At 40.7% G+C, this 22,250-nt stretch overlaps 1 protein-coding gene across 5 annotated transcripts in view; it reads left to right on the top strand.

Annotated features, from left to right (window-relative positions):
* The window catches only part of mib1 (MIB E3 ubiquitin protein ligase 1), a 50,570-nt gene that overhangs the window by 3,224 nt on the left and 25,096 nt on the right, over positions 1–22,250 (top strand). For all 5 annotated transcript variants that reach the window (XM_020935991.2, XM_055151731.1, XM_020935992.2 and 2 more), the window contains exons 3-12: positions 982–1,111; positions 3,480–3,584; positions 5,169–5,235; positions 5,782–5,986; positions 6,329–6,512; positions 7,487–7,631; positions 7,752–7,885; positions 8,597–8,704; positions 8,825–9,022; positions 9,130–9,281. In XM_020935991.2, coding sequence (XP_020791650.2) covers positions 982–1,111; positions 3,480–3,584; positions 5,169–5,235; positions 5,782–5,986; positions 6,329–6,512; positions 7,487–7,631; positions 7,752–7,885; positions 8,597–8,704; positions 8,825–9,022; positions 9,130–9,281 — 1,428 coding nt within the window. The remainder of the gene's footprint in view (positions 1–981; positions 1,112–3,479; positions 3,585–5,168; positions 5,236–5,781; positions 5,987–6,328; positions 6,513–7,486; positions 7,632–7,751; positions 7,886–8,596; positions 8,705–8,824; positions 9,023–9,129; positions 9,282–22,250) is intronic.

Raw genomic sequence — 22,250 nt, forward strand, 5'->3', positions numbered from 1 at the left:
TATGGGTATACCACAAATCCTCTGTCCAGAGGACAATTTAGAACAGAATTTAGAGCAGAATTTAGGCTTAAGAGGAATAACCCTTAATAAATTTCTGCGTTAAATGTCACTGAATAACAGCTATGCTCATTAAATCAATATTATTTCATAAAAAAAATAAAAAATTATGATATTTCATACCATATCGCATGTCGTAATTGTATTGTTAATAACATTTATTCTGAGATGAGACAAGAGATGGGGTTCCCAATAACGAGACCACACAAGATTTTGAAATAATTGAAAAAAATACTTAGACCAATTCATAATTTTTGTCACATGATTTTTATTTATTTTAATTTTAAGTTTGTTTTGTTGTGACTGCATTTTTGTTTGATGATTGTAGTTGACACATTTTTTGGACATGACTAAACTAAGTAATTTTCATCATATGCCTAAATGCCTTTTGTGCTTTAAACACATATTTACTAACCTATTTACTAACACCTCCCCACATGCATCACTACTGAGTACAATCTGTCTAATACACATCACTGCTTGGACAGAGGAGCGCTTCTCTGTCCTTCTTTCTTACTTTAAACTAAGTTATAGATGAAGAAGGCCTAAATATCTCTTTGTGGATCCTTTTCGGTAACAGTACTGCAGTGTGGAAAACAGTACATGTCCTGGTGATTTAAACGTACATATATTAGATTTTTATTTAGTGATTTTTAAAAATACAATCTTTAGCAGTGATGATCTGCGTCAATATTGGTCCGATCACACTGAAATAAAAACTGGAGCAGAGTTTGAAGTGTTCTGTCAGAATATATAGGTGCAAGTCAACTTTCCAGAGCTGAACGAGGTGTAACCCTTTCATGGCCATGTCACATGTAAAGACGGAGAGAATGTCACGAGATTGGTATTCCCATGTGCGCACAGTCTTGTGGCAAATTAATCTTGAGATCTAGTCCCATTCCTAATATATTCCTGTCTTGACAGAGTGCTTTTGGAGTCACGGCGAAAGTCCAAGAAAATCACAGCCAGAGGGATCTTCGCTGGAGGCCGTGTGGTGAGAGGAGTGGACTGGCAGTGGGAAGATCAGGATGGGGGCAACGGGAGGAGAGGAAAGGTACGGCCATTCACGATATTACACAATACTTACTACATTACACACAGTCAGTACATGCTAAATGTGAGTGACACAGTTTGATTACAGTCAGAGTAATTGTATTTTATTTGCTAGGTAATTAAATTAACAACCTTTTAACTATATAGTTCTACAGTTCTCCTTCCATGCAATTATCATTACTCTTGATTACCAAAATACTTAATAACAAATCTTGTTCTGAAACGTTTTATATATGTATTTGGTTTACTTTTATGAACATCAGTGTTCTCTCATCATTAGTTTACTCAGACTTGGTTTGTTTGAGTGAGCCTCTTTTGTCCTACATTTAAGCACTCAGTGCTTGGTAAGAATTCTTGTTTTCACCTGCCACCTATCTCTGCCCCACTGCACAAAAAAATCTGGCTATGGATAAAACATGTCATGTAAGTTTCAACAGTAAAAACAAGTATGAAGAGGTAATGGGGCCTCAGTTCTGCAGTTTTGAACAGGAAGTCAGCGGACCTGTTTTTATTATTATCCTTATGTATATAAATGTAAACACATAATATTGTTTTAATAAGTGTAAATTAAACAGCTAGATAAATCAATTTTAATTACATTTTGTGACTTATTTTACTATATCTTTCTATATGTTTTCTTTAATGCTGACACTGCAGTTTATCCATGTTTTAAATTAATCTCTTGGGGTAATACATCTCTGAGGTTGCTTAGCGCTGCTTATTTAGATTAACACAAGATCAGTGTCATAAAGAGGTTTTATTTTGACTCAGGTCCAGACCCCTGAGTATTCAATTTAAGAGTCCCCCTAGGCAATTTAAGACTTCATATTGCTCTGTTATTTAATGGCATATCTCATTACTGTTTTATGATGCTGTAAGCAATATGTGCTGCAGAAAAACATTGAGTGTCCTGTAGCTTGAATATACTGCGTGAATAGTGTGAATATTGCCTCCTCAGGCCCATTAATCAATTACCTCTGGAAGGGACCTGGAATATAATTTAATGATTTGGTTTCGTTGTTTACTTAAGGCAAAGCTTTTAATTAAACATTTCATTTACTTTACTGTGGATCATCCCTTGACAATCTTTTCCAGTATTGTGGCAATGGCTTTTAAAGAAGTGCTCAGAATTTCATTTCAATTAAATATTAATTGACTGTGTATTTTTGTTTTAATAGTCTGTTTTTATAACAGTTAGCCTCAGGTAGAATTCAGCTTTGACAGTCACTAGTTATTTATTTTGTAGTATTTTTACTCTTATTCATTTTATTACTATTCATTTTGTGTTATGCTACTTTTAGGACCATTTATGGCTTTTAAAACTGTTTTAATCTCACAATTTATACCCAGGGTGGTGTACTGACAGACAAAATTATATTATTTTCCCTAATTGTCATACATTACAATAGACTAACATAATTTGTTATTTAAACGTTACACGAGGCAGTCCATATCATTAATCTACTTTTCCTGTTTCAAGTGCTCTTAATAGAAAATTGATAGAGATATTGATGCAAGGAAGCTCCCCGAATTCATCAAAAAGCTAACATTGATCATCCTCTAGGCTGCCCTACACAATAATTAGTTTCTAAAATGGCTTCATCTGAATCTTTTGCAGAATCCACTTTATACACAGACATGTGTGGATAAATGTAAAATACTTTTACACCAAGTTTGCTCTGACTGAACTTGTTTTTGTTGCTAGGCTTGCTTGAACAAATAAACCTGGTTAGGTGCCTTTAATTATTATTCTTTGAAGATTTTCACATATTTTCCCTATAACAAACCAAAACCACAATAGCTTTAGCATTGACTTGAAAATTTCAGTGCAGCAGGAACTTAAACTAAATCTAATTACATCTCTCATAATGAACACTTAAATTAAATTTCATCACAGTAATTCCCATTTCTAATATTTCACAGCACTTTGGGAATCCAACAAAGAGTCGTGTAGCAGCAGACACTATTGTGTATAGATTTTCCTTTAAGCCTGCCAGGTACTTCTGTATTCCTTTGTTACTATTACAATAGGGGACTATGTGAGTCGGAGACAGTTACAAATAAAGTGAAATTTTAAACCTGGGAGTGTACATTTCCTATTGTCAAGAGGTCCAACTTGTTTTCTTCCTATCTTTGGCGTTGTCACTCAAACGTTAAGCTTGATAGACTGTAGAAAAGATTATCTTATGAAATTAGATTAACCATTGTATTTCTTTTTGTTGGTTCCAATATAAACACCTGCAGCAACGTAGTAGATTTCTCATCCACCTTGTATCGTATCCTTTATTCAATTTGCTGTCTTTATTGGCACAGGACAAAAACAAATCAATTAGCTAACACTCTGTTCTTCTTCTCCTCTTTCTTTGCAGGTGACTGAGATCCAGGATTGGAGTGCAGCCAGTCCCCACAGCGCAGCCTATGTGCTCTGGGACAATGGTGCCAAAAACCTGTACCGGGTTGGCTTCGAGGGAATGGTGAGTCCAGTGTAACCATTGTAATTGTACACACACACACTCTTCTTGGTGGTTCAAAATAGATCTTATGAGCTGATACAATAACCAATATTTGTTGATATTGATATCAAATCTTTAAGATCCATAGCAGGGATCCAAAATCCATGTTGAATTCACAAATTACCTTGGCAAAATGTATTTATCTGTTGCATAGTTGTGTACACATACAGCCATATCTTTAGCCACAAAAACACAAATCTTATTCACTGAAAACAAACTGAATGCAACATGGACACACACAGAATAGGCCATTGCTGCAAAAATATCGGTGCCAAATATCGGCTAAATCTTAAATCAACATCAGACTGATATCTGGGGGACTGATATTTGGGGAACTGCTTCCTGGAGGTTGCTTTTGTGTGTCTTGTTTTTCATTTGCCTCTGGTCTATTGTCTGGACCAGGCAGGCTGCATGGTAGGGCACAGTTGTCCGGGGCAGCTGGAAGAGGAAGACATCTGCATGATAAAGGCCAAAGCTGTCCCTTCTGGTAGTTTTGGGGAAGGAGCGTTCACACGGAGGTCAAACTTGTGCAGAGGGGGTCTGCTCTGGGCGCCACTACACACGCGTCTCAAATAATAAAAAGCAATCTGATTGGTTGAGCCTGACCTAGCCCTTGAATGAAAGAGTCCAATTGGGTTTCTAGATTGCGTAACAGATTTGGCTTTTGTAATTGTAATGAATTAAATGATATTCAGACAGACAGATATGGCATATGCTCATGGGTGAAGTAAATAAATTAAACTCCTTACTCCAAGTGGTGGTTGGGATTTACATTATAACTTCATATTTGTTATTTTTGTAACATTTTGTGTTATATTTTATTCAATTAATATTTATTCAAAAACACAAATACAGAGATCATCTAGTATTTAATGTTTTGTCTTAGATTAGCAGCAGCACAGGGTGTGATACAGATACACAAAATCTGTTGTACCACACTGACAATATGGTTGCTATAAATTACAATTCCTAGACTAAAATTAGTTAAATATCAAATCAACAAGACTGTAAAATTAGATGTTAAAATAATGTAATTCAGCAAAGGTAAACATTTTACATAGAACTGGTGACTGTATCATCAGTAACAAATATGCTGGATAGACTATATCTGCAACCTGACCTGTAAATTCAACAATATAAAATTCTCCCGTTGACCCCTATTTTATTAAAGCGATCTTCTGAATACACTCCTTCTTAGTGTACAAAATTATATTGTAGTATATAGTTGTGTGTTTTATTGGATTTCCTGGTAATAGTCTTGGTTTGTTGGGACTTGCTATGCTCCTTCAGTGCAGAGGAATGCACGCTCTGCTTTAGTATCATCTTTGCCCTCTAACTTCACCGCGCCTCTGCGTCTGAGTCATCACAAATGATACGAAGCACTCCACTATTTCATTGTCCTGTCATACCCTTGGGCCATACCGGTATGATATTGTTGCCCATCCATGCGGTAACATCAATACTGCCATCATATCTGTATAAGTTTATTATGCAGGATTAAGCCTCACTTTAATTTAATTTCTGTGTTATGCTATTTTCTTACAGTCCGATCTTAAGTGTGTCCAGGATGCTAAAGGAGGCTCTTTCTACAGAGATCATTGCCCTGTTTTAGGTGAGTAAATAAGTGTTATTTGTATGCCATCCATATTGCACCAATTCTCACCTATGTGTGCTGGTGCAGTGAATTCAAGGGCATTAGGGGAACCTCACTTGTAGTTAGTTGACTTTGGGCACTAGATGGCAGCACTATACAGTCCCTTGTCCTGTAAAAGTTTGATCTTGGCATAGGTCAAATGCTGGAGGCTCCACACATTTGCTTTTCTTGTAGAAACCCTAACCCCAAGTTATGTTGAATGTCACATCAAGAAATGGTTATATACTGTAGACGTAATCATATGTTTAACTTTTAGAAGACATATATTTTAACCCTATTCTGTCTGACCTATTGGATTGTGTTATCAAAACTAAATACTTGCACAAGAATCATCAATTATACAAAAAAAAAATATATATATATATATATATATATATATATATATATATATATATATATATTATATTATATATTATTATCATCGTGGTATCAAAATTGATATCAAGTATTGAGCCTTTTCCTGAGTAAACCCTAAATTGTATATCGTCTTTAACGCCGCTATAGGTGAACAAAATGGCAACAGAAATCCAGGTGGTCTTCAGATTGGGGACCTTGTCAACATAGACTTGGACCTAGAGATTGTCCAGTCTCTTCAGCATGGTCACGGAGGCTGGACTGACGGCATGTTCGAGACCCTCACCACCACTGGTACTGTGTGCGGCATCGACGAGGACCATGACATCGTGGTGCAGTATCCCAGTGGTAACAGGTATATGAGAGAGAGCAGTAATGTCCCTATCACTTCAGTGCCTTTTAATTGTATTGGCTTGGAATTAAATGCATGATTGAATAGTTGCTCTGTTACATAGTTAATTCTAATAAGGTCTTTTAAAGCATCTTATTTTAAGTAATTGAATGGTTTAAGCAATGCAGTTTTTCCAATTCTTGTAAAAAACACAATGATGTATTCTTGCGACTCTAGATAAAATTTGCTATTAATATATAATAATATATTGCGTTTTCTATACTGTAAATTTTGTCAGTTACAATTCCTCATGAAGTTTGTTTCAATTGAGCTGCTGTCTGATCCCATCACTGGTACTTGTTTTAGATGGACATTCAATCCCGCAGTTCTGACAAAGGCCAACGTGGTGCGGAGTGGAGAGGTGGCAGCGGGGGCAGAGGGGGGCAGCTCACAGTTCATGGTGGGAGACCTGGTCCAGATCTGCTACGACATTGACCGCATCAAGCTTCTACAGAGAGGGCATGGAGAGTGGGCTGAGGCCATGCTACCTGTAAGAATACACAACTATTATTCTTATTAAAATACAAATTTAAACTAGATCAGCACTGCATTGTTTCTTTTCTAATCCTTTTATACAGTCCCAGTCTGTAGTTTCCAATTGTTCTGAGCTCACTGCAGCGGCAGCCCCAGATTCTGTACAGAAATATTGCTCTTATTGACATGATTCATCAAATCATTTTATGGCTCTTGCTCTGAGACTTCAATTCCTCACCTATTATGAAGTTTATCCGTAGCTGCCCAGCGCGCCTTGGGTTATGTAACGACGGTCTCCTCCAATATGCCACTTGTCCCTGCCAAAGCGGCCCCCCTCAGCAGCTAATGAGCCTTAAAACCCTGAGATGGGCTGTAGCTTTGATCACTAACCAAAGCTGCCGGCCGCCCGCTGCTGCTGGTGCTGCTGCAGTCTGTGTTATTGATGGCACCGTCAGGACAGTCCCGCTCCCGTCTGAACAGCCCTGTGTCATGTCGCTGTAATCACCATGATGTCATTCCGATTGGAAAGCATTTTCCACCGCATTCTTCATCTGTCCACTAGAAAATGATTGAGAAGATGTATTCCCGGCTCAATGTTTTAATGTTATTGCATTCTTTTAGATTCAAAATTGTATTATCATGAGTTATTAAATACTGTCTGACGGATGTTTGTGAAACTTCTTCGATTCAGAGATTTCAAGTTTCATATGTCAAATATTAGCTAGAGACAGTATATTTATGTATTTGTCATACAGTTAAATAGTTCCTGAAGACCACAGCAAAAACTTGTTATAACTTAACTAATAAAAAAAAACTGATACTTCTTCATTGAAAATGTAATTCTACTAAAATAACATTATACAATGTATTTTCTGTTCTTATGATCGTGATGAGCAGTGTAGCATAGTGTTTACCTGTAAATGTGCCATATGCTAATTCCGACATGTATATTTTCATGGTACTTATCCCTTTGTCCCTGTTTATCAACAGACCCTGGGCAAAGTTGGGCGCGTACAACAAATCTACTCTGACAGTGATTTAAAGGTCGAAGTTTGTGGAACCTCGTGGACGTACAATCCTGCCGCTGTCACCAAGATTGCTCCCTCCGGCTCTGCTGTCAGCAACGCCTCTGGAGGTACACGCACATCAACATGCAACACAGACAAGGGCTGTGCTACTACATTTGCCATGTCTTCTTCTACTTGTTTTTTTGACAACTACACACGTTCATTTTGTTTGTTATCTCTTTGGTTAGAGCGCTTGTCCCAGCTGTTGAAAAAGCTGTTTGAGACACAGGAATCTGGGGACATCAACGAGGAGCTGGTAAAGGCAGCGGCTAACGGAGATTTGGCCAAAGTGGAGGATATCCTGAAGAGACCTGACGTGGATGTAAGTGAATCTAAATGATTGCATTGTCCGGAAACAAAGTAACTCAATAGGGAAGATATGAGTTTCAAACCCTTAGACTTGTTGGCGTACTCTGACAGTATTGAGGTGGTCTCTGGGGAATACCCTCCCACCCCTGCATTTCTCTCCTTCAGAATAGCACTAGTCCTAGACCAGAGGATGCACAGAGAGCAATGCAGCACAAACCTCACTCTGAACTCAGGTTCAAATCTGCAGCCCACACCAGTGCAGGTCTGACTCCAGCTCCTCTGAACACCAGTGTAGCACTTCGGCTAAAGGACATGTCTCAGATGAGAAGTGACCATTACGTCAAGTCTGCACTAAAAACCTGTCGTCACTGAGCGTTGGGAGGGAGCGTGTGCGTGTCATTGGTGAGAGCTGGCCAGCTGCCCCACTGCCTTTCAGTGGAATTATTTGCTTAAAGCTGAGCACATTGAGCTAGACCAAGTGATCCGCTTGCCAGGACAAGAGATGTCTCGAGACTCCCAAAGGACTCCACATTAATATTCATGCTCTTGAGTTTTTGCAGTGCTGCAGTTGGTGATGAAACATGCGCACATAGCCATGCATACAAATCCACACATACAAATCTCCATTATTGTACAGGGCTAATTCAGTAGAGTGTAGGTCTAAATAAAAGCTTTGGCCATGACGTCACGTTTACTTGTAATGTGAACGTTTCATGTTTTTTAGGTAAATGGGCAGTGTGCTGGACACACGGCCATGCAGGCAGCCAGTCAGAATGGTCATGTGGATGTGTTGAAGCTTCTGCTCAAACACAATGTGGACCTGGAGGCTGAGGTGGGTGAAGTTACACAAATCTACTTACACTTTGTAAATGCATTGTATGTGTCAGTGGGTGTAAATAAAACAGTTAGAGATCCAACAGTCAGTTAATCTCCTGTAATGTCATTGACTCAGGACAAAGACGGGGACCGAGCAGTGCACCACGCAGCCTTTGGTGATGAGGGCTCTGTCATTGAGGTGCTGCAAAGGGGCGGAGCTGATCTGAATGCAAGAAATAAGCGTAGACAAACTCCTTTACATATAGCCGTCAACAAGGGTCATCTACAGGTGGTCAAAACACTGCTGGACTTTGGCTGCCATCCAAGTCTACAGGTACTTAATGATACAGTTTCTTTGCCCCCAACAGTTGTATCATGAATGAATAAGTTTGCTTTTACCTATATGGGTTTAATGAATCTGACTATATTTCACACCTGTAGGACTCTGAAGGGGACACGCCTTTACATGATGCTATCAGTAAAAAGAGAGATGACATGTTGTCTGTACTGCTCGAGGCCGGCGCAGACGTCACTATCACAAACAACAATGGTTTCAACGCTCTGCATCATGCCGCCCTAAGAGGAAACCCCAGGTATGACCCTCTTCTACAAACTATCTGCTTCACTTGTGTCCTTTAAAATCTGCTCTATTTCTACAAAGCTGACAGCTGATTTGTTTTGGCTGAATTTTACATATGAAATGTGCTTTATTATAAATTTTTCCCAGGCTCATAGAGTGTAATAAATCTTGTGCTAAAGTCCGTTTGGGGATGTCTTTTAATTTTGACGTTGATTGAGGTAGAATAAGGCGTGTAGAGTAACTGCACCTCCTCAGCAGATGGTTTGGACTTAAAATGATGTGGGACTACCTTTGAGGCCCTGAAAGCATCTGTTTTATGTTATTTTCTATATTAGCACGGTTAATAGCCCTTGAAGTTCATTTGTCGCTTCTCTTTATTGTTATGCCTGTCTGTCGCTGAGTCGCGATCGGTGGCTGGCCCCGAGCGGTTAGCCTCCTCAGTCAGTGGTGCTCCTTGTCCTTGGCTAAAGCTATTTCTGGAAGCAGCAGGTTCTTCTAGATACTCGTTGGCTGTTTTGTGTCGTCTCTCATCTGTAAGCGTAGAGAGAGGCCTGTCTGTATCAAGTTGATCATTCGGGGTTGTGTTCACTTGACGGATGCTGACACTACAGGGGCAGGTTTTTATAGACTGGAGTCATTTTGAGAAAACTTAGCAGCTGCTTCCTGTGACTAGCAATTGGAATGTGCTACTATGTATGTATGCATATCTATGTGGCTCTAGTAATGTCTCTCTCCTTCACTTGTATTTGAGTTGTTGGCGCAGGGAATTGTTGTTGCATCACTAAAATGTTATCTTTTTTTCTCAATCCTGATTTCAGTGTTACAATGATAATTAAAACCCTAGAATAGATAGAATAAAATTTCATCTTTAACAGAATTAGTTCAGTCTCTTTAATATTACCATGTAATCTTATACAAGTTGGTAAAACCATCCTAAAAAAAATCTTAGTTATTTTTTTTGTAATATTTATACTTGAATAAATGAGTATATAGTTTAATACCAGATACTATTTTAAGTAGGTGGGTTTTATTTATTTGTTTATTGCAAAAATGTATACCTATAATTGGGTGAAGCTGTCCATGGGCTAGAACATGCCTGTAAATGTCTTGGTTAAGGTTCAAGCATCATACATAAAGTGAACAGAGTGTAAAATTAAACTCTAAAATGCTGTGATATCACCTTGTACCCTTGAATGGAAAATTATACTGCAAGATTCTTTTTAAACCACACCAACTATTATTCAGATCTTGACAATTTTCTTATGATACATAATCTACTCGTCAATCTAATTATGCATATCGTGTATATTATCTTGTAGCTGATATATTGCCCTCCTCTACTATCATGAAGCCCTTGTGTGTATTAGCGTATATTTGTGGCTGCAGAAATGTCACCCTCCTTCACTAGCATTCGTTTTGTTGGCGCTGGGACAAATGGGATTGAGGTCAAAGTGCCGCGGACCACCTGCCACGCGCCTGGCCAAACCCGCGCTCCACCTCTGGCACTCCACACAATAGATTATTTAAAGCTACTGACGTATTCCTTTTGTGATGTACTCCTCAAACTTTAGGGTTATGATTATTGTGGGAAGAAATATCACGATTTATCCGTTATTCAGAATAGCGATACACCCATCCATTTTTTTTCAATTCCGACACTGGTAGTATCTGCTGATACTTGACATTACCCTATTAACTAACAGTGTAGGGCTGGAAAATGGCACTTGTTACCTAAAACTTATTACACAAGAGAGTCAGCTGTTATTTATCCACATTACTACTGAGTAGCTTCGTATGAATAAAAGTAAAAATATTATTATTATATTACATTCTATGAGAAAATTAGCCTGTAAATAGTCTTATTACGTCCAATTAAAGCCCCAACCATAATACTTACTGAACCAATACCCAATCCAGCAAATTTTTAAAGTGTCAGTGCCAATATTCTATACCAGTATTGGTATCTGTGCTTCCCCTATTCAGAATTATTACGACAGAATACACGTTTATGATACATTTCTTTCATTCTCATGTTCTCATGTTAAATAGACAATTTTGACCAGCTTTATGAAATTAAACTTTAAAGATGGACAGTTTAGATTGAATTTAAATCAGAATTTTAGTGCTACTTTTTTCTTTCTAAAATTACTTACTTTTTAGTATTTTAAATTAATTATATGACCTGTATAATCATGAGTATTGCTTAATCTAACAATGTTTACATCCCTACTCCACTCTGTATTTCATTTAGGATGTTTTGCTTTCTGCTTTTCCCTCTGGCAGGCTTTCTCGAGTCAATGATCCCTAAAATTCTATAATTAAATGTAATTATATAGGCATAGTTCTATCTGATAATAGTCATGTGGAGAATGTTTTGCAATTACACCAATATACGAGTTAAAACCTAAATGATTCTCCCACTGCACCCATTGGCCAGCTGGTCAGCACTTTCAGCTTCTGTAATCTTTAGTGACAAAAAGTGACACAGCTTCTGTTAGATTGTTCAATGCAAAGCTCTTTAACCGTAATGGATAATTGTTAGTAAAAATCACATGTAAGTGGAATTAAAACAGGATTACTTGTGTGATGATAATGCAAGTGAAATGCCCCTTTGCAAACTAAACAAAATGTAAACGAGTAGTCTGCTAAGAGACCCATCGACTGGCCTGGGCAGAAAGTGCTGGGGTCGGCTGTTTTGTGAATCAGAGGTCCTGTCGTGTTTTGTGTGCGCCGGTCCACTCTGCGTCCCTCCTCGCCTTCACAGAAACCAAGATATATGTCGCCTTCGCCAGTCTGCCCATTTACTTTTATTTCACGCTCGGGCTGCCGCAATATCAGCAAGACGGTGCACAAGTCCTAAAGCCCCGGAAAATCTCTCCCCAGGTCTGAGTCCAGTACCTGGTCTGGTCTGTTTTTAGTGCTGAACAAGTCGTGCCAATTGAAGTGCAATAAAGGAGGTCTTATTGTCGAGTCATATTTCCAGAAACATGGCACTGATGATGGCTGTCTTGGAGAAAAAAAAAAAAAACTGTTGAAGAGCAAATCAAATAGATGAGCAAGGGTGGTGTATAGACTCCTTTTTATAGATGCCATTTTTAGTGCTTTTCACCACAAAAAAAGTGTTTTGTTTTAAGTCATTAAACCCATAGATAGGATAGCAAATCACTACAATAAATGCTTTGTCTTTTAAAATGGTAATTATTGTGTGTGTTTAGAACAACCTCTCATGTATACTTGTTATACATAAATTATGATATTTGACCACTAGAGCTGAAGTAAGGCTGTGCATTTAATCAAATTTTAGATTTAGATTTAGTCATTTCTAATGATCAGTTCGGGTCTTTTTAATCGAGATGTTAACAGCCAATCTTCTGTCAGTAAAAGTATGCTGTTTGGAGCAGCATTCAGACTATTTCTGTGTTAATTGGCAATGATTAAAAGTCTGTATTGTTTATGTTCAGCATTTTAATTTGTTTACAACAAAATAAGAATCTAAATCGCGATTGTTCAATGGGGAGAAAAATCATCCCCCAGGCCTAAACAATAGAGCAAAAAAATTTGGATGTACTAAATTTTTCACGCCAAACATGAGTCATAAACGGTTAAGTAATTAATGTAAATTACCTCTAGTTGTTAGTTTTATTGTGCTGCTTCTGTGGATAACAAATATGCTAAATAATCACAGTGCAATGTTTAAAAAAATCCCCCTATAATTTCTTATTAGTGCCTCAGCAATTCTACCTTTTTAAATGCCTACAATTTAGTTTGATATTGACTCCAGAACATGAGGTGCTCCCCAGTGCCGGTGTTTAAATGTGCATTACGTGCTCTGCTGTTGTAACCGAGTGGGTGGGTCTCCCTGAGGTGCAGACGATTTAGGAAGATACAGAGGAGAAACTATTGGTGACAGATGATTCTTTCAGCTTTAGTTCCCAAACGGTGAGGAAAAATCAACTCTACCGACCGCACGGGAAACACTGTGTTAGATTATATTTCATTTTGTTCATTACTCACACGCTGCTGAACAAGGTGCAAGCGTGTTTCCTCATAAATTAGACCCTACAGTTGTTAACTTTTACAATTGCGAGTAATTTGCTCTGAAAAAGGTTATCTCGGACATCCGGTGAGCGGGTGTTCTTCTTTGTGTGTTTACCGCAGCCCTGGGCCCGTGAGGGGGTGCCTGCCTGCCTTGCGTCTTTCTCTCTTTCCCTGGGGCGGTGAGAAGCCGGTAGCTGTTACAATACTGTAAACAATACGATTAATAGCCCGTGACTCATAAACAGACTCCAAACAAGCCGTGCCAGTGCGGGCCCATACCCTTTTACGTGTCACCTCCTTGGAATATTTGCCCTCCTTCCCTCTCTTGTATATTGCCCTGCTTTCATTTAATACAAGCACCACAATATTACAACAGCACAGTTCAAAGCACTTATGGTAATAACGCTACACCTCCCTGCAGTGCTTTGAAATTTGCTATATCTCTATACGCCCAACGTAATGCTTCATCCTGTCACAACAAATAGGCCACTCGTAACATTTTGCACTGATTTAAATACCTAACATATACGGTACGTTCACATAGTCTTCCAGTACATTTTGACATTTCAGACAAATTTTTAGATTCAAAGATAATTATAACAAGAGCAACTATCATGTTAAAAATTATCTGAATGAGAGGGCCCGGTTGCACTGACAAGTCGGCCAAATTAGCAGCCCAGTTGATGTGTAGAACAGGGCGGTCGACTACGCTGTGTGTGAGAAAACTTTAAATGGTCTTTTAGCTGAAAATTATGATGGTATAACTGCAAGTACTTTAGGCTTGTTATGGTTGGGTGATATTGTCAAAATAAATTTATATTTTTTTAAATTATATACTGCAGACTACAATATTCATGGCAATCCATCCGTCTATGCTCTTTGTTTACATATCACAAAAAAGTGAGTAAACTGTAAAATTAAACAACAGTGCAAAAATATCACTTTATACCTTTTATTTGAAAGATTATGCAGCAAATTTATGTACAGCAGTCTTTATATATATATATATATATATATATATATATATATATATATATATATATATATTTTCAATATTGACTATACACTCAATATTCTAATTATATTTGATATATCTACCTCCTCTTCCTATGCTTTGTGCATAGAGTTACTGTCCTCTACAATGCCTGGCTCTTGTCTCCCCTCTCTCATCCAACATCCCAGCAGGAAACCAAGTTGTACTCAGACCAAGGCGCTTCAGTGTATATTTAAGCCTGTTGTACTCTCTCAAAACAACTGTATTTAGTGTCTTTTTATTCCCCAAACTGTAATTGTCATATTTTGTGTTTAGATTTCTTTACAAAAGTTAGCCTTCCCCTGCTGAGTATCATTAGATGTTTCTTTTTGCTTGCTTTTGCCTATTCCCACCCACAGTGTAATTGACTGTTAGCTTCCAGTGACAGTGAGTTTAAAAGGTGTCGTATAAAGACAGCTGTGTGTTCTGGCAGCGACATGTGAGTCTCTGAAATAGTCTCCCCCCTGCTATTTTTGAAACAGCAAAAGACGCTGTGGTCAGAATATTAATCTCTAGAGGCACACAACACTCAGGCAGGACACAGCACAAGTGAAAGTTTCAGTTACCATCGTCTTTTATTGAGAGGAAACAGGACATTGAACACGGGAATCACTCAAAGGTACAGGCCACTGGCTTTGACCTTCTTCAAATAATAGCAGATATTCCAATAAAAGGCATCTCCTGTAGTCATCAAAGCATAGCTACAGCTGGTTGAAGGGGACCAAATCCATTCAAGAGGTGATTTGGTTCCATTTTACCAGCTTTAGCAAAGCATTGTGGGAATCACTGTGGCAGAGACAGAGCAAAGAGCTGTTTAAATGGAGGTACACAGTTGCACTGCCTCACTGCAGAAGACAAAGTATCATTTAAAGACATTAACGCCAGAGATGTATCTTGTTAGGTCATGTTCAGGTGTTGAGGCCTGGAGAACACTTCATTCATTCAGATATTACCTGTGTGAGTCTAAGCTGTTTGGCTCACTGCAACATTCACCAACAGCATACAGGTACATTCGATCAGCCTTACCCAACTTTTCCCTTTGCTGCCTTGCAGGCAGACGATTTATCCTCCTTGCTATCTTTTTAAGTTTTATGTTGCCCCCTCCCAGAGAGTGAGAAAAATTGTTCCCTGAGAAAAGGATAATAATAATCTGTGGCAGTGCACTTGAGTCAAATGTCCCGAAGTCATGAAGCAATTACAGGCTGTGACAGATGGGCGCTGCTGTAAGCTTTGCACCGCTCCGGTCACTGAGAGGGCCAATAGACAAATGTAGAGGCACGTCCACAGACGCCTTTCTGCAGCTCCACTCGGGGCTGTCAGGTCCCAACATTCATTTAAGTCACTCATTTAGGGCCGACTCACTGATTTGTACTGAGTGCAGTCTTTGAACAGGGGGCTGTAGGCAGGATACTTCAAGTGTCTGCAATAGTACACTCTGTTCTATTAAAAGACTTCTCTGCAAATAATTATTATATTTCTCATTTGAAACATAACACAAATCTATGATGGTTATTAATTCTTTCTACCACTGCTTAGCTGGTTCCTGTGAGTGGCCAGCAACAGCTGAGGGATCTACAGCATGTGGACGGGATGGAGGTTAACATAAGGCCAGCTTGATATGGCACACCAGAGGCACATCTATTTGTAACATAGCCACACAAACAGGCCAGTCCTTCAGAGTCAGGTGGCCAGGCGGCTCACCTCGTCTAAGAGCCATAACAGGGCAAAAGCAGGGGCCGACAGCAGCCACTGAGTATTTGATAATGTCAGCATCTGCTGCGTTTGTCACTCAGACAGCAGGTCAGTGCTATTGAGGGCCAGGGAGGAACTGCCATGCACTGCTCTTAAGACTTGACAGGGAGAGAGAGCGGGGCGTATAGTGCTGAACAAATGGAGGAGTGGGGAGTTTTATTTTGGCTTTAGTAACAACTGGGAAAGGGAATAAATAAACTTGCAGTAACATCAGAGTGTAAGATGTATTACACAGTATTAAAAGCGTGTGGACTATGAGAAAAAAAAAATACAGATTTGTACTACAATAAAAAAAAAGCATCACTTTTAAAACATAGGTTATGTTACTTTAAGATTACCTTTCAGTCAACCAAGAAAGAAATAGCTTTATTAACATTAAAAAGGAAGGCCTAATTTAAAAGTTGCGACAATTTGCTTTTTAATTTACATTTTAACCACTTTACCTTCCATTGTTATTCAGCTAATCAGATCAACGTGCAAACCTATTCAGTTGTTACGCATTTATTATATTTAATTGTGCACCTACGTTCTTTAAATGGCATATGAAATATAATACAATCTCATGCGTTGTAAGTTTTATCTCTCCTATTTTAAATGAGCAAAAAGATTAGATGTGGTTTTGTGTTGTTTCTGCTTAGGTAGTATTTATGGATGCAGCCCCTATACCTGGCATATCAATCAGCTCACAATGAATCATCTTGTATTTCATTATAACAAGGCGGTTGTACTCCACTTGCTACACCGCGGCAGTAATGTGATTGCGGGCCTAACGCTTCGAAATTTAGGAAAATGAATTGAATCTGATCAAGTGGCAGCCAGTACTTTGGGTTCAGTGTTTTAGTTTAACGAAGTTTTATTGTCTACGCCACACTTGCTTTCGTATTGTTCATTTGTAATAAAATCTTGAATAGCTAATCATTGAGAGTTATTATTTGCTTGCCCTGGCAGTCAATTTGTTTTATCCTTGTTGGCTTTCTTAATCTTTTTAAATCACAGCTTTAAATCAATCTTGTAGCAATGTATTGGTGACAGACTAGAGTAGTTAAACTTGCATGTGGGCCTTGAACCAGTTGCTCAGAATAATTTAAAATGCTATATATATATAGCATGGCTCTCCCCAGCTTCTCCCTCACCTTGTTTCTCTGTGTATTTTCAGTGGCCTTTATTTGTCCCAAACAGTCTACAATTGGAATCAGCTGACAGGCCAGAGCCGACCCTGATCCTGCATTGTCACTTTTTTGATGGTCTAATCTGACTGCCGTACAGCCCAGCAAAGCATTTGGCAAGCATAGCAAACGTGAACAATGAGAACAGGAATCGGGGAGGGGGGTTTTGGGGCATTGGGGTTGTTGCGAGGCGGGGGGTGCGCATAAGGGCAACAGCAGAAAGGGAGGGCACTGGTACTTAAATACATGAGATTGTTAAACACACGCGCCATATGATACTGCAGGATGAAACCAATTTGTGGTAGCAACAGCAAATGCACCCTCAGCAATTATTTCCTGCTCCTTGAAACACATTTATTATTAAAAAACACGGCAACATTACGAGATAGACCCTCTTCACCTGGCTTATTTCCCCCAGCCAAGTGGGAGCAATGGAAAAGATTAGAGTTTACTTGTCTAAAGCAGCAAGGCGCATGTAGCTTAGTTGCAGTTGACAGTTATGCAGTAAAATTTGCCAACATTTTAAAACATGCATTAATGTAACGGTATCGTATAAAGGGCCACGACTTGCCCCAAGGCCTCACTCTCGGCCACACACTGTATTACACTCTCACACTCGCACACTGGTTGGAATGAATTGATTCTTTTTTAGATAATTACATAATTGTCTAATGAGTTGTTAAAATGTAATAGATGAGAGATCTATTGGTGGTGTGAGGCAGTAGAAGGAGGAATGCTAGGCTCCCTACAGCGGTTATTGCTGCAGTGAGACTGCCCAGAGACAGTATAGCTAACATGAGCTGTACCACATGCACACATCCTCTCTCACTTTCACTCTATTCGGTTTGTTCTCTTTACCCCTTAATCAAGTATTAGCAGTTTTCAAAACAAGAGCCGCATCCCTAAACAGTGCGGCGCAATCGGACACCTTTAGACGAGGACTTGGCCTCAGAGGAATACATACTTCTTTACATTCCATAGCTGTCATATGTTCATATGGGTACATAAAGAAGTATGTGCACCAAGGAGGCAGTCGCATGTATGAATGTGCTCACCTTTTGTCAAGGTCAGGAAGTTGGAAGCAGAACATTTTTCCTCACGGTTTCTCTCCCAAGTATGGTAGTCTGCACTGTAGTCTGCAGCGTAAGGTGACTTTGAGTGTAAATTCAGTTCAACACTCAGGGCTTTCCTTCACTTGCCATGTAAGGCTGGAAGCCAGTCCCCCCGCCCCTGATCACACAGGAGTGTGCAGTCCATACCATAGCAGACTGTCCCAGTGACCCCACTGTCCTCCACAAACACAGAAATAATGTTTCCTTCAAAGCGGGCTGGCAAGGTGGTCTTTTCTTTCTCCAGGAAAATTGTTAAAAATAACAGGCTTGAAAAAAAAGAGTTTTGTCCGTGTTGTGAGAAGCAGCTTTACAGAGAACCTTGCAGTAGCGGGCAGGCGCTGGCTGTGTCCCGGGTGCATAGACCTCCTGTCCCTCTCATGCCTCTGCTCCTCTGTGCTCCTTCACACCTCACGCTAACATTTGTACCCCTCTGTCCCAAGCCCTCTGGTGTCTGCGCTGTCCCCAGTGGCTAACTGGTGCGCTTGCTGATGTTTGAAAACCAGGGTGATCCAAGTGGAACAGGAAGCTATTGTGAGCAGGATTTAGGCTTTAGGCGCAGAGGCAGGCCATAGGTCACATGAAGGCGCTAATGCCCACTCAGCACTTGTGGATTGGTCCTGGTGTTACCCCCACCCACCGGTAACTCTCATTATGGCCCTGTCTCCATGTTGGGTCCACTGTGAGCTCACTGTGTAGTTTGATCCTCCTCTATTTAGTTTTAGCTCTCCTGCCTATGATGCATTTAAAACAGCTGTTTTAATGCAAATGGAGAGATTAAAATCAATAACCATTTACATGTTGGTGAGAATTGTCCAGTAAGTCTCTAATGAATCTTTACTCCAGACTAACACATTCCACAAGTCTGAACTGACTAGCTATGCTAAGCTAGCAGCAGGCCAAATGCTTTCTGGGTAATCGATATGAAATAATGGACTTGTGTGATGAAGAAATGAACATATGGGCGAAGTGGGACAGTATTTTTGCTTTGCCATTGAAATGAGTTGAGGATATATCGGAGGTGACAACACAGAGATGGGCTTGGGCAGGTGGATGAGCTGCTTCTAAAGATGTGACGTCCTGTTTAGGAAATGTCACAGGCGCCCGAGGAGAGTGAGGGGTGAAATTCCTTCCGACAGACAGCAGAGCGCATGGCACATGGCGCTCTGGGGTGGCCTATGTGTTTGTGCTGCAGTACGCTGTGCCCTGCCTCGTCCCTCTGTCAGTCTAATAGAAGAAAGTGTGTCACTAGCCTCCATGCTGTGGTCCTGACTGACACACATCCTAGTCTGAGCTAACCAGTGCTGTCCCCTCCAGGCCCTCGCCCCCCACTGCTCTGCTAATACACCTCTTCCAGCTGTGTCTGCTCAATCCGCTTTACCCCTGTCCACAACCTCTGACCTGTCCACTGTCCAATATTCTACTGCTTCGTCATCCGCCTGGTCACAGCATCCCGTACACAGGCTCTAGTCTTCCTTAAAAAGTGCATCCTTAAACTTACCTCCGGTCAAAAAAAGAAAGGCACTGACCTCCTTCTCTCTGGTTAACTTAAAGTGGTTTTATGGGACCACAATGAAGAGTCAAAAAAGACTGAGCAAAGAGTGTTAAATCCCTGGAGCTGGGGACAAGGCGCTGGATGTCAGAAGTCAGATGCAGCGGTGGTGTCTGTGAGGGAATGTCTCTCCACACCAGTGCAGCTCTGAGTTAACGAGTCCGTCATTACACAGCGGCAGGGCTGCAACCATGAAGCCTAATGAGCCAAAGAGCCGTGCTGCTGCAGCATGTCCGGCCAGTGCCAGGAACACAAGAGCGCAGGAGAGAGAGTAAGAGTAAGACAGGAAGGAGGGAGAGGGAAGATGAGAGCGATGGAGTGGAGTACAAAAAACGGCTAAAATCCATGTGGACCACAGCAACTCCCAGCTGCCCCTCTCCTCCCGCATCCTCTTCACACTTTTTACCTTCTCCTGCTCTTCTACGACAGGCGCACAGAGACAAAAGGTGTGCTCTGGTTAAGTTTTGTCCCACTGCTGCTGCCACTGCTGCAGAACAGTACATTCCCCTTTGCGACTCTCAGACAAAACCATGCGGTTAATAACTGATCACATCCGAGGAAGAGACAGGACAAGAGAGAAGAGGAGACGGCGTGGACCAATCACAGGGTAAACTCCGTCCAAAAGCCAAGGAACAGCATATATTACCTGTCAGATCAGTTTCTAATAGCAGCCGCTCCTCCTCTCATTCCCATAGCCATAATGACCTAGCGAGCGCTCCAGCTGCTGCAGCCATCGTGTGTGTGCGCCGGGTGCACGCCTGACTCGCTGAATCAGCTCCTATGATCGGGGGGAGGAGGGAGGGGGAGAGCACAGTCGGGAGGAGGGGGAGAGAGAAAAGTGGGCATGCACGCATTCCCACGCATCCCACATCACTAGGAGCAGTCGTACCTCCAGTAGGAGAGGAGGCTGGCATAAAGGAGTGCCGTTTTAAAAAGGGGAAAGAGGGAGAGAGAGTGAAGGAGGGGTAAAAAAAACTCTGCAGCACTGCTCTTCATCATGTGCGCTCAGGATGAGAGCCGGAGGATGCCCCGGTCACTAGAGACAGTGTAACAACCAGCCTCCTCCACCCCGTCGGCACGCAGCACTGCCCCAGAGCTTAGCCTGCTCCTAAAACGCTTTTATTATTCAGAAGAACTTTTGAAGAGGCAGTTTACAGAATGTCTGAGAACAATTGTGATAGCGGTAGCTATACCGCTGCAGTGCAGGACAGCTGCACTTTAATAGTCCCTTGTGAACAAATGCAAATGCAATTGCCATTGTCACAGACTTGAGACAAGATGTGATACCTTCTACTTGAGGAAAGTTTCTTTCATCTCATTTATTCATTAATAGCTTCTTTTCTTGTACATGGGTCTACAAGAGGTTTTTGCCTACTCTTAAATGAAATGTGCTATTTCTAATGCATAACGTTACTATAATTTTACTGTGACATGAAATTGCCTTAAGTGTGCTGTTAAATCATTTGGACTGACCGGTTACTCCTGCAAAACGGGGAAGATGCTAGTGGAATTTAAAGGGCACAGAGAACATGAGGGACACACTGGCAGCAAATTAGGACCAAGAGGCCAACTATCCCGCGGCTTCATTCCTCACAGTGTGGAGCGCTAAGCTAAACGGTTAGCACTTTGTGGGAAGCCAAGCATTTGAAACACACCATGGCTCTGTTGCCGGGCTGCTCCTGTGTCTTGTCTCACTACCTCCCTGACCATATTTAGTCAAGCAGTGCAAAAAATAGTTCCCACTCCTCTCCACTTCTGTGCTCTCCTGACTTCACCCCCCTCGTCCGCACTTCCCCCAAAGCAACTGTTGGCCACCGGCTCCGGGAAGACTCCCCTATGGCTCACTGCCTATTGATTCCACTGGTCTGCAAGGAGAGCGCTGCATTCGGCCAGCTAGCCCCTGCTACTATCATTTGCAGCTCTATTTTTAGTAGCTCCAAATAAAGTGGTCTCTCCTGCTCCCACTTCTATACTCTGACCCCCCCCCCCCCTTTCTGTTTTACATCCTTCAGCACCACTGCCTCTGATATCACCATGTCCTTTCCACCACCTCAGTCTGTAGCATTTTTTAAAATAGACTGCGACCACGCTGTTAATGTTGGGCGCTCTTGTCTGCTCACCTTTATACTTTGAATAACAACTGTTTAAAGCCATGAGGGAGAAGGTGAATCCATAATGCGGGGAAGGTTGGGAATGCATTTGACAGCAGGACACATTATTATGTCTTTAACTTTTATTTATTTACCCCACATTCTGCGATGCACAGATGCAAGTGGCAGGCTCACCTCACGGCACTGTAAAGTTTTTTTTTTTGGTTGCCTTCCTCCCCATC

The sequence above is a fragment of the Boleophthalmus pectinirostris genome, unplaced genomic scaffold (assembly GCF_026225935.1).
Source record: "Boleophthalmus pectinirostris isolate CB_2022bp ecotype Guang Dong unplaced genomic scaffold, ASM2622593v1 HiC_scaffold_16, whole genome shotgun sequence".
Classification (NCBI taxonomy): Eukaryota; Metazoa; Chordata; class Actinopteri; order Gobiiformes; family Gobiidae; genus Boleophthalmus; species Boleophthalmus pectinirostris.